The 13,978-nt window shown below is 36.2% G+C and overlaps 1 protein-coding gene across 1 annotated transcript; it reads right to left on the reverse strand.

Annotated features, from left to right (window-relative positions):
• Positions 1-556: 556 nt before the first annotated feature.
• tex261 (testis expressed 261) lies at positions 557-9,665 on the reverse strand. The gene is made up of 6 exons (XM_079866664.1): positions 9,470-9,665; positions 8,614-8,693; positions 6,683-6,836; positions 6,538-6,605; positions 4,248-4,350; positions 557-3,229 (listed from the first exon to the last, which is right to left on the reverse strand). Exons 1-6 carry the CDS (start codon positions 9,537-9,539, stop codon positions 3,114-3,116), a joined length of 591 nt encoding a protein of 196 aa, XP_079722790.1. The 5' UTR covers positions 9,540-9,665; the 3' UTR covers positions 557-3,113.
• Positions 9,666-13,978: the final 4,313 nt, after the last annotated feature.

Here is a 13,978-nt window from a genome sequence, read left to right on the forward strand (position 1 = left end):
AAGTTTAAAAGATCAAAGTGCACAACAAGTAAAGTGATTGTCTCTTAAGAGAAAGAATCGATTCTGAACTGCTGAAATGAGTCGTCAGTAATTCCAGTCTCACTCTGTTACAAACCTACATAACAATGTAAAAGATTTGCATAATGCCAGTCTATGGTGTTCATTGGCTGCCCGTGAACAACGTGTACTTTTGACCCTCAAACATTGTAGTTGTTGCTGAGACTGGAAGAGTTTGGTTCGTGTTGTTCATGTCGAGAAGACGCTGTTTTCAGTGCTGAGAATCCACTGTGATGCAATTGGGGCAATTTAAAAATAGCAAGTGAAACGGTATGCATTATGCAACAATAAAGATTTCCAGCAGTATGAGGTCATTACATGCATGTTTAATTCAGCATGATCCGGTTCTCAGAAATACAAATGGATGTCCGATCACGTAATGAAAGAAAATGTTGAAAACTGCAGTGGATTTTAAAGCACTGCATTGTGGGACACAGTATTATGCAGTGCATACTGCTTAATAAGAAAGAGTTATAATAATATGACAGCAAACACAAATCATAGTGCATCTTTAATACATGCAGTGAAATTAATACAGATTAATTAAACATGTTTCTACCAGTTTAGACCATTAAGGCGTTTTGCAACTTTAATGAGATTATTTTCATTTTGTGATTATTTATGAATTATTCTTGATTATTCTCACCAGATTGTCATTACAGTCATTTTTACTGTACCAGTAAATGTTTTTTATTTAAAACAGAATAAAGGAAGTATACAAATTGGGGGTGTCGCTATATACCGGTATTCACAATGATATGAATTTTTTTATCATTATCGTGAATTCTTTTGGCCACGATAACCGTAGTGAAAAATCATGAAAGCCCTAATACAAATAGCCTAATATCACTATGTACACTAATGTTCAAAAGTTTGGGGTTTAGTAAGATCTCATTATTCATTAAGGACACATTAAATTTATCAAAAGTGACAGAAATGTTTTTTATTTGAAATAACCGTTGTTAACGAACTTTATATTCATCAAAGAATCCTGAAATCTTAATGGTTTCCACAAATTAAAAAAATAAAAATAAAAAAGACCTTACTGCCCCAAACTTTTGTAGTGTATAAATATTTCAAAATTGATTTTTTTTTGTCACATTACAGTAGAATGGAAAGCAGTGGATTTATTTGATAGTACACTACAGTGTAGTGCAGAAAGGGGAACTGAATTGGGAAAGCCAGGACTCGACACCTGGACATGTTCTTGAAAGGTTTTGTGAGATTCAATGGCACACTTTCCCAAAACGCAAATCTGACCAGAGGCTAAAATCTGTTGAGTAGCTTTTAACTGCAACATGCCTCTAAACATGCACACTCAAACCAACACTGACCATCATCAAGGTGTGAAAAGGTGAACAGAAAACATTTATGAGGGCGAAAAAAAAATCTTCAAAATGTTGCTGACGCTGAACTATGTATGTGTGGATGAAAGTTGAACTCTGAATGTGGTTTGGGATGTGTCGTGGAAGGTTGAAATAGCAGCGACCCAAAACAGCTCTGCTGGCGTCACTGCATTAGATCCCAAAGGATGCTTGGCTTCATTTTTGACATGCAAGAAAACAGATGCCCTTTCACACTAAACTAGAACCAGTTTTCCGTATGTCGACTTTAACCTCAGCCATTACGAAACAAGCCACAAAATAGTCGGATTAAAAAAAGGTCCAGCAAAGGGCAACTTCCACCCTCCTAAGTGATTCACTCCCAGATGAGAGCTTCCTGATGTGAATGTGTGCTGACCTTTCCTCAACCTCACACTCCGAGAACAAGATCCCGACTGTCAGATAAAGAGGAGCGCAAATGTGTCCGTACAGAGGTAGAGTCGGTACAGACAGCGCTTACAGGCAGTTCTTCTGAGTCATTCCAATAATTTCTTAGAAGTTCTTCACATTTAATGTTTAAACAAAAACTATAAAAATTATAGTTCTGCTTGGGTGAGTCTCACATAACATGTTCATGAGGATGAACACATCCAGATCACACCTGAAAATATTTAGTTTGATGAAGACCTTTTGCACTTTTTCTGATAATTAAGCACATTTAATAATATCATAATATACATATTTTTATGGATTTGAACACCTCTGAAACATAAAAAAAATTAAAATTAACATTTGAATAAGGCATGTAAATAAAAGTACATTTATTTTTATTTTTTAATTCGACTGAAAAACAATGCTCGCCTTTAATCTGAAAAATCTTAATGCAAAAAAAAAAAAATCTCATAATTTTGAGGTGAAATGTGACCCATTCACATCAGATCTTTACTTGTACATGACAATGTTTACCTTTTAAAAACTCATACAACTGAATTTTATTAGATTTTTGTACAGCACACAAATGAAGCCTGGCCAACACTATGGCTCTCATGATTACAGTACATTTAAAGCAATATTTTACCCAAAAACTAGCTTTTCTTTAATCCTCAAACCACCGGATGATATAAAATGGACTTATAAAGCTCAAATGGAAGACGTAAACAATCCGTCTTAACATCAGATAATTAAAAAATGACTTAGTTAAGTTCCTACTTCAAAGCAAATACTTGTAGTGTGAGGCGTGACTATGTACCGACGGTGAGCAAACTGAAGAATAAACACTGGATTCGGGGGAAAACATTCCTTTAAAATGTGAACACAGAATCCAGACACATCAGTTCATTCATGAGCGAACACAAACATTGGCTTTTGAAGTGATGTGATTAGAAGAAAATCAGCAGGAGCCTCTAGCGCCGCTATGAAGCCGAAGCCCCTTCCACAATCATCCACATACAGACGAGTCAAAAGATTAAGCCTTTAAAAATTAAAGACTTCTGAAGTCCTTTCATGGCTTTTAGACGCCTAAGAAAAAATTAGCTGCGACTCTCATTGTGAATCAACAGACTGATAAGTTCATTCAGAGTTTGTGCGGGTTTGTTCTGATGTGGTCCTACAGATTCAATCTCATGATCATCATTGCAAACGAATCCCTCCCACAAAAAAAAAAAGATGCTGTCCAATGAAAGGGGATCAAACCCTCCCAAACCCCTCCGTCCCATGCTCATTTCCACTGCTTCATCAGTACATCTTCTGTCGGCTCGGCAAAACGGCCTCCTTCAAGAAGGAGAAGATGAGCAGGATTCCCGAGCGCTTGCCCCGCTTGCCTTTAGTGAAGTAGTTCGACACCACGTCATCTGAGAAACACACACACACACACACAGAGAAAACCATCAATATATGAGGATAAGTGTGTATAGTAGCACTGTTAATGTCTGTCCAACACATCCAACTAAAGGGTAGAAGTGGGCCAAAAATAATAATAATATATTTTAAAACATTTGATGATTATGATATCATGATGCACACATTTTTGTAGAACATCCCTGAAAAAACTAAAAATTTTAACTTTTTTTGAATGTTTGAAGAAAATTAACTTTTTAATATACAAAAGCTACCATACAAGATGCATATTTTTAATACAAATATTTATTATTATTGTTAATTATTTTTATTTAATTACACTGAAAAACAACGTTCAAGGTAAAATGCACATTTGAATATTTTTCAAAGGCACGTAAATTACAATGAAGCAATTTTATTTTTAATAAAACAATTTTTTTCTTATTTTATTTATTACTTTTATTTAATTAAACTGAAAAACAACATTCAAAGTAAAATGCACATTTGAAGATTTTTCAAAGGCATATAAATTACAATGAAGCAATTTTATTTGTAATAAAAGAAAAACATTTTATTTATTACTTTTATTTAATTAAACTGAAAAACAACATTCAAGGTAAAATGCACATTTGAATATTTTTCAAAGGCACGTAAATTACAATGAAGCAGATTTATCTTTAATAAAATATTACATTTGTATTATTTAATTTATTTTTATTTAAAAGAATACTAGTCACGATCCTACTAAATTCCATTCTATAGTGCTCTGTTAAACTCATCTGCTCGGCCTGGTTCAATCAAAAGTCTCTATATTAAATTGAAAAGCTTTTGCTTTGATTCTGAAGAAGCCTCGCACACTTTTGTACATTTTTGACATATTCAGAAATAATGTATTAATCAAATGACTTTTAATGACTGTGGAAATCAACAATAACTGCATACAGATTTCTTCTGTTTTCCCCGTTATATCACAGGGTTAGTAGTGCCTAAGGGTAGTTTCATGAAGACTGTATGAAAACACGTGTCTCTCACCTCCCTGCTGCACAGTGGATGGAAGGACGTTCTCCCCGGCAGAGAGAGACACGAAGAACGAGAAAGGAATCACCCACAGGCATATCGTGAAGTACGCCAGAACCTGAAAACACAGAGACGTTAGTCTCAACTCCATCCTCTAGTTCACCTACACTTAAAAATACACACATCATTTAATCAGCCAAACGTCATGTTTTAAAGAAATGAATACACAGCATTAAACTGATCTAAATAGACTTAGAATGTTACTAAAGGTTTCTATTTCATATAAATGCTGTGCTTTCTATTCATCAAAGAAATTTCCACAAAAATATGAAGGGCGGTTTCGACAAAAACGTTAAGCAACACACTGATAATAATCATAAATGTTTCTTGAGCAGCAAATCAGCATATCAGAATGATTTCTGAAGGATCATGTGACACTGAAGACTGGAGTAATGATGCTGAAAATACAGCTTTGATCACAGGAATAAATTACATTTTAAAAGATATTACAATAGAAAATGGCTAGTTTAAAGGGTAACTCTTGCCAAATTGCAACCTAGGCTATTTTTGTTAATCTACCCGAGTCAAACATTCGTGTAAAAGCATAATTACAATGGAAACGCCACTTTTAAGATTGACCGTATTTTCGCTTTATTTATTTTCTAATTATGCTTTTACACGAATGTTTGACTCGGGTAGATCAACAAAAATAGCCAAGGTTGCAATTTGGCGAGAGTTACCCTTTAAATTGTAATAATATTTAACAATTTTACTGTATTTTTGATCAAATAAATGCAGAAGAGACTTCTTTCAGAAACTAATCTTACCAACACTTTCAAACGGTACTGTATTTTTCTGAACTTAACTTTCACCAATCATTTCAAGGTGTCACTCTACAGCAAACTCAAAGCGGGATCAATAGTTTTCTTTAATAGGCCAATGTGAAAAAAAAAAAAAAAAATCACATTATTATACACTCACCTAAAGGATTATTAGGAACACCATACTAATACTGTGTTTGCAGGCCTTCAGAACTGCCTTAATTCTACGTGGCATTGATTCAACAAGGTGCTGAAAGCATTCTTTAGAAATGTTGGCCCATATTGATAGGATAGCATCTTGCAGTTGATGGAGATTTGTGGGATGCACATCCAGGGCACGAAGCTCCCGTTCCACCACATCCCAAAGATGCTCTATTGGGTTGAGATCTGGTGACTGTGGGGGCCATTTTAGTACAGTGAACTCATTGTCATGTTCAAGAAACCAATTTGAAATGATTCGAGCTTTGTGACATGGTGCATTATCCTGCTGGAAGTAGCCATCAGAGGATGGGTACATGGTGGTCATAAAGGGATGGACATGGTCAGAAACAATGCTCAGGTAGGCCGTGGCATTTAAACGATGCCCAATTGGCACTAAGGGGCCTAAAGTGTGCCAAGAAAACATCCCCCACACCATTACACCACCACCACCAGCCTGCACAGTGGTAACAAGGCATGATGGATCCATGTTCTCATTCTGTTTACGCCAAATTCTGACTCTACCATCTGAATGTCTCAACAGAAATCGAGACTCATCAGACCAGGCAACATTTTTCCAGTCTTCAACTGTCCAATTTTGGTGAGCTTGTGCAAATTGTAGCCTCTTTTTCCTATTTGTAGTGGAGATGAGTGGTACCCGGTGGGGTCTTCTGCTGTTGTAGCCCATCCGCCTCAAGGTTGTGTGTGTTGTGGCTTCACAAATGCTTTGCTGCATACCTCGGTTGTAACGAGTGGTTATTTCAGTCAAAGTTGCTCTTCTATCAGCTTGAATCAGTCGGCCCATTCTCCTCTGACCTCTAGCATCAACAAGGCATTTTCGCCCAAAGGACTGCCGCATACTGGATGTTTTTCCCTTTTCACACCATTCTTTGTAAACCCTAGAAATGGTTGTGTGTGAAAATCCCAGTAACTGAGCAGATTGTGAAATACTCAGACCGGCCCGTCTGGCACCAACAACCATGCCACGCTCAAAATTGCTAAAATCACCTTTCTTTCCCATTCTGACATTCAGTTTGGAGTTCAGGAGATTGTCTTGACCAGGACCACACCCCTAAATGCATTGAAGCAACTGCCATGTGATTGGTTGATTAGATAATTGCATTAATGAGAAATTGAACAGGTGTTCCTAATAATCCTTTAGGTGAGTGTACATCCGAGTATCACCCTATATCTAAACTCCTGGGTTTGAGATTACATTGTTTTGGTCAGTAAAAAAAAAAAAAAATCATATATTTTATATATTTGTATAATAAGATATAGCATACCTCAGAGAAAGGATAGTACTCCTCTGCAAAATACTGGAAGGCCATATAGTGGTTTAACACAACCAGTGCTGGAAAAGAGAGCAACAATAAGGATGAGAGGAGAACACTGTAAAACATACAGACTGTGAACGTCTCCATTACGCACCACATGACAGGATAAAGTTTGGCGAGGTCAGCATAATGTATGGAAACGTCTGCAGAAGACCAAAGTAAACCAGGTTTGTGAAGAGACCCACTCCCATCATGAGCGTCGGGAAGCCCTCGAACACGTAGAGCCCGACCAGAACCGCTGTGGAGAACTGAGAGACGAGAGACATGAAGCACAGCCAACATAACCTCACACCAGGGTCCATACAGACACTGTACAAGGACTACAATCAGAGATCTTCAGATGACGTCAACATCACCAATGCTACGTTTTCTAAATGTCATAATCATTAGTTAACAAACAAGTATTCATTACTTCAATGAGCTCACTGTTTATGCCTTAAATTATTACATTGTTTAAATTAAAACATTTTTAGCTAACTGTGATTTTGTATATGTTCATTTCTGAAATGCATAACTTGGACAGTTTCCTCTGATAACAGATCACTCTAAATTGTAATGTGGACTTTCTGTAAAGCTGCTTTGAAATGATGTGTATTGTGAAAAGCGCTATACAAATAAATGTGAATTGAATTTCATTTATCAAAGAATATCTTTATTATCTTTCAAATTCTAAAAAAGGTTAATAGATAAACTGATGAAACAAAATGGTACAAAAAAAGTGCAGCACAAGCAACGAGTGTGGTCACTTTAACCATTGAAAGGATACTATGACGAAGATATTTCTTTATTCAAACTGATTTTTTTTTTCTCCCATGAATATATGACTGACCTCAAGAATGATACGTGGATATTTATGAGCAATATCACGCTCATTCATAGCCATGCGAAATGACTGCAGCGCTAATTTAGTAATTTTGCGTGAAAAGATTTAACATCGATAAGATTAAGCAATAACTTCACACAGCCTATATGTCTTTTAAAAATTCAAGCACTTTTCATAAATATGGGTAGCCTGGGAAAACCCAGACAACTTCCGGCAAATTTAGATTTGCCCCTGCAAGTAGTCTGACAAAGAGCTCATTCAAGCCCATTTCTAATCCGTCGAAATCGCGGCACCAACCAGAAACGTTGAGACGGGCTTTACACGATGACGATCGCTCTGATTGGTTTTAGGTCTATCCAATTGCGCCCAGAGGCATCTGAGTGACATCCGTTCAACTTTTAAATGCATTATTATATTCAAATTGCAAACACATGAGGACAGTCTCCATGAAAGACCCACTGGCAGATGAACGTGCTACTACATTTCTCTCCAAAACGGTAGGAAGTTAAATTAGATTTAATAGAGGATTTTAACTGAGACACGATGATTGACAGGGCAGTTTACGTGACAGGATGCACGCGACAGATCCGTCCGATAAAGATGACGAAGTAGTATGTCCCAAAGCTTGCCTACTTTTTTGCTACACATTCAAAAGTAAATACCTTTTCTTCACAAAAAGAGTACATACTTTTATGGCGTAGTGTAACTTAAGCGAATTTGGACGCAGCATGGCTTTACACGATGATGATCGCTCTGATTGGTTTTAGGTCTATCCAATTGCGCCCAGAGGCATTTGAGCGACGTCCGTTGGTGACGCCCCTTTGGAAATGAGTTATTAATGAAGCTTTGCCAGACCATAACTCAGTTACTACTGAGAATGGTCTGGTTTTAACCAGGCTAAAATATGGGTGTTTTCATGTCAAATTCAGGTACTTCAAGCACATTGTACGAACCCTGTCACACAAAGCATGCAACATGCTGACGCTTACATCAGTACTATAACCACCAATGCAAACACACTGATGACAACACTGTCTGAACAGTCGGATCAGACTTCATCTCTCACAAAAAGAAAGTGTTGACAAGCCTAAAAAAGACTTGAATCCCAAACTGGATTTGTGTCCTGTTCTCTAGATATGGCGATATTACTCTATGGATGCATCCCTAATAATGTAAATTTTATATGATGACACAATACTCACCATAATCATATATTTTATAATGCGACTGGTGGCGACTGTGTACTCCTCTATCAACTCCGCCAGGTAATACAGGCCTGCAGCTGCGAGGACAAACAACAAACATACAAATAAACATCTAAACAAACATGTCATTCAGATCTTACAAGTGTGGAAATGTGCAAGAGCGATCTATCCATCCATCCATCCATCAAGTCTCTTATACATTCAGTGCTAGAGTAAGAGTAAACACAGGTGTATAAATACAGGTACAGGTGGAACTGCTGCTTTGACATGTTGCCAAGTGCTCAATCCTCATCATGAACACATCTGACTGCCTACGTGGACAGACATTTTACTGTTTTTATCTCCAATCATCATCATGTGGCACACGGCGAGAATTGAAAGAATAAAATTAGCCATCATATGCAATAGACAATTATATATATATATATATATATATATATATATATATATATATATATATATATATATAAAGACTTGTAACTAAAATAAGTGTCTTGTCAGATGTAGCTTTACCCTAAGGGGTCTCATATAAATGGGCGGAGCGAATACTAATCAAAGCAATCCTGTATTCTGCAACCATACAGATAGAAATGCAAAAACTCAAAAGCTAGAAACACAATGAGCTTATCGATTCTTATATAATATGACTTTAGTCAAAGAGATAGACATGAGGGAGGTTTTGTCTTAGCTCATCCCACTGTTATTCTATTCTACATCGTTATTTTCCCAAAAGCTTCTATTTAATGAAAATAAACGGATATTTGATTGTTAATAATGCGCGCGAGCTGAGGGATTGCTTTGGTCGCGTCAGCAAAAGGAGGTTAGCGGCTAACAGCAGCAACATAAAACTCACCAATAGCGAGAGTAACGAAACATATCTGTATCACCAGCGACAACCAGCTGAGTAAATAAATAAACCACATCTTTTTAAAAGGGCTGGTCGAATAAATAAGAGACTAGTAGTAAACAATAACGGAGATGTGTGTCTCCGCTGCTAGGCTAACAGCTGAAGTGGTCAAAGTTTCTTCTGCGGCTTCCTCAGGCGGAGCGAGACGCTGAAGTGGGAATCAGATCGCAGACAGCGCCGCTCAGGCTGGAGGCGGTACTGCACCCGTGGATATATCCGTCTCGATCGATTCCAGCTCTAATAATAAATACAATTAAATAAATAAATAATGATAATAATAACAATAAAACAATAATATAATAATATAACGATAAAATAAAATAATGATAAAATAAAATAAAATAAAATAAAATAAAATAAAATAAAATAAAATACCTTTGGAGAACCAGGGAGTATAGCGAGAGAGATTACTGCCAGTCAGAAGTCATCAAAACCTGAAAAATGACCCTAATGGGAGCATGGAAATTATGTAGTGATTCTAAAAATATTAATCAAATAAAATATTGGCCTTGATGGTTTCTAGCTCTGCTTAAAATAAAATAAAAATATTTCAATACTATTTTAAATTTGGCGACAAAATTAATTTCAAGCATGTTTAGAACAAAATTGCTGGTGTTTCTGACGTCACAAAATACCTTGTAACCAATCAAGTCAACGTGTGATCGTCAACGAGTGGATTTCTGAGCTGAGTGAGTGAGTGGAGGCGGGGCTCATTTGCATATTCATTGAACCGCGTTTACTAAATGAGGCAAGGGTGTCGAGTTACATTCAAGCTATTTTAAGGCATGAAGAATGTTTTTCAAGGAAAACACGTTTAAATATGTCATTTTGGTGTTTAAAGATGAGTTTTAAGTGATACAATTATTGACTAGGGGGAGTTTAAGAAAAATAAATTCAGTCATGTGTGTATAGATAGGCAGACAGACAGACAGACAGAGAGAGAGACAGAAAAAAGGGCTTTCCAGGGCCTCACACATTTAGATTTTTTTTTCACCAGCTCTTCGCTTGTTTTGGTCATGCATATTACATCCACATCTACGCATCTTCTTCTCCTTCTTCCTCACACAAACACAGATGTACACACACCTAAATCAGACACCTTTCAGATCCTGGGGAAAAACATGAATTCTTTATAGTGTTTGTTAGATGGAAAGCTCTCTTGGGTGAGACGAATCCTTACAGAATGAAATGCCTTTTAAAAGTAAAGGAGCAAAAGTGAGTGAGAGTGGAAAATAATTGTAGACTCCATTTAAAATGCTTTTATCAAAGAAGAGGAGTGTGAAGGTGTTAGGAGAAAAGGCTGGCCTTTTTATTGCAGGTGTTTCCAGACGGACGGATAAACTAACCTAAAGGCTTTGACACTGGCAGCATATACAGTGAAACATATTCTTATATTCACCTAATATTTGTGTTTTATGGTTTTAATTTAAAAAATAGACATTGTTTATAAGTTAACCTCTTTGCGTGGTGGTCAAAAATGGAAAAAAAAAAGTATCATATTTTAGTTCGATAATGTTTTTTATTTAATATTTTGTATTATATGGGGATTTTTTGGTACTAAATTATATTTATGGAATAGTTATGATCCATTCATTACCTGTTAATCACTTTTTGAGCATAGTCCTGAAAATAAAATGTCCAACTTGAACAGAAAATTAAGTTTGCTCTCTTTTTAAAGACGACACTTGGCATGTTATTGCTGAAGTGAAAAAAGTAAAAAAATAAAAAATAAATAGAAAAAGTTAAACTAAAAAGTTATAGAAGTTAGATTTTTTTAATGAAAAAAAATGCATAAAAAAATACTATTTACATTTCATAATAAATAAATATTTTCCAAAACTGTGAGGAAATCATTTAATCTAAACAAGTTGTGTTCCAAATTTGAAGTTGATATCTCAAAATATGAGCTTTCATTAAGAATTTGTTTGGCCGCAATACCAAACGCTCCCACTAGATAAAATTCGCTTCCCATTTATTTCCAATGCGCTCATTTTTGACTTCGAGGAGCGCGAGTGTGACTGTTTTTTCCAGGACCATTTAACCTTTTTGAATCATGTCCATGCCCATGTCTTTTTGTGTGTGTGTGTGTGTGTGTGTGTGTGTGTGTGTGTGTGAGTGTGTGTGTGCCCACATAGCAAGTGCCAAAACCAAAACCAAAGCAAAGTTTCGTACCATTCTGATTAAGTAAAAAAAATGGCCGATCATCAACAAAGGGTTAAATCCTATTTTGCAGCCATGGTAGCTTGAAGTCTTTAAGGTTAAGGGGCCGTTTACATGACACAGTTTTCAACTAAAAACAAGCATTTTGGCCGTTCATTTACATGACAACTGCGTTTTGGGGGCCTAAAACCGCAAATGGGTTTCAAAGAGCAAGTTTTTGAATACCATACAGTGATCGTCTCAGTGTAAACTACAAAAACATGAATTTATGAAACAGTGACGTCATGCGCATGTGTATTACGTGTTCAGTCTATAGGCACGTAGTGTTTCTTTACAAAGTGACATCGCCACCTACTGGCCTGGAAGCAGAAAACAGTATTTTAGTCCTTTTCGCAGATCCGTGTGAACGGGATAGTTTTGACAACGAAATGCTTATGTTTTTAGTACATCATTGTCGTGTAACCAGAGCCGGCTCTCCCTATAAGCGAACTAAGCGGCTGCTTAGGGCCCCGCCGCCACTAGAGGGCCCCCTAACTACATATGGTACTCGCCGGTGTCGCCGCGGTTTAACAGTCAACCAACCGTGTGAAATCGTTTTCTTCCCTGGACTTGGATATTTGACCGCAAAAATGAAATCGGGTGCAGAAAAAAGGAGAAAAAAATCCCATTATAGCAGAGCTACTACTCTAACGAAATCCACATTTTAATAAGTTTTTACTGTAGAATTATTTTTGCATTAATTTTTGAACTTGGCACATTACACAATGCACAAAGAGCTGCCTATTGCATTTTCTGCACAATTCGCGGTGCTATTTCACAGCAGCCTCGGAGGGTGCGTTAAATTGGACATTATCCCATTATAGTAGAGCTACTACTCTAACGAAATACAAATTTTAAGCAGTTTTTACTGTAGAATTATGTTTGTATGATTTTTTAAACTTGGCACTTTACACAATGCACAAAGAGCTGCCTATTGCATTTTCTGCACAATTCGCGGCGCTGTTTCTCGGCAACCAAACGGTGCGTTAAAGTGGACATTATCCCATAGTAGAGGCACTATAACGAAATCCACATTTTAAGCAGTTTTAACTGTAGAATTATTTTTGTATGAACTACATGTAATGTGCAACAATGACTCTGTAAAATGTAAAAAGTGTTACCAAGAGTTTTTATTAGATTTATGTAGCCTATTTATTACTAAACATTTTATATATACATTTGGCTAATGATTGTTCGCTGAAATATTATTTTTGTAGTTGGAATATATAGAAAAATAAATACCAACTCAAACTAGAATCTTTTGCAGAATTTTTAATCTCTTTGATACATCAATATAGAAGAATGTGTTTAAATCACTTTAGAAGGAAGCATAGAAATTAGCCTACTGGTCCAACTTCTCCCTCTTTTTAAAGTGTGGAAAAGGGAAAAGAAGTTCAAAGATCGAGACTCCGGCAACACTTGTAGTAGGCCTATATGCAACAACTTTATTGAAGACTTTTTAATACTAAAGGTTTAAATCTGTAATCTTTACTTTTACTGTTTCAGTGAGTGTACTTTAATAAGCAGTAAAGTAATTGTGGGCAATCATGTTAAAAGAGGTACAGATGAAATGTGGAAGGGTTAGATTGTATACAGTTGCTGGTTTGCGGTGGCAAATTGGCAATACTCCATTATTCACTACAAGGCAGGGCCCCAAAATTATCCTGCTTAGGGCCCCCAGATTTACAGAGCCGGCCCTGCGTGTAACGTACCCTGAGTAAACTGTATATCATCTTTACACATCTTTTGCATAAGTATCTGCCCCCATGTGTTGCTAGAACAGTTTAAGACGTTGCTTTTGTTGTAAGGTTTAGTAACTTTCTACTCAATTTTCTACTCAAAATGAGCATTCGAACTCAAAAACACTGATTGTTACAGTTATTGTGTATTGAGATCTCTGTATCCTTACCTTTGTTTTACAAAGTGTAACATGAAATCTACTGTGTCGATTACTTAAATGTTTCAAAGTAAAGCATATTTAACAACTTTGTTTAAGTGCTACACTGTTTGAGTAAAATCTACAAACACAGAGTGAGTAAAATGTACATGAAACATGCAAAGGAAACTTCAAATGAGCAAGTAGAAATTCCTCAACAAACTCAAAGTGGCCATTTAAATTGACTTATTCTCTTTGTTAATTTTTAGAAGTTTTTACTTAATTCCATACATGTGAAATTCACTTTAAAATGAATGAGTGCGAAAACTTGCAAAAGAAAGATTAAGTACATTTTTCTTATTGTTTTTTCAGTGCTGACT

Source organism: Squalius cephalus (genome assembly GCF_949319135.1).
Source record: "Squalius cephalus genome assembly, chromosome: 3".
In the NCBI taxonomy this organism is placed as follows: domain Eukaryota; kingdom Metazoa; phylum Chordata; class Actinopteri; order Cypriniformes; family Leuciscidae; genus Squalius; species Squalius cephalus.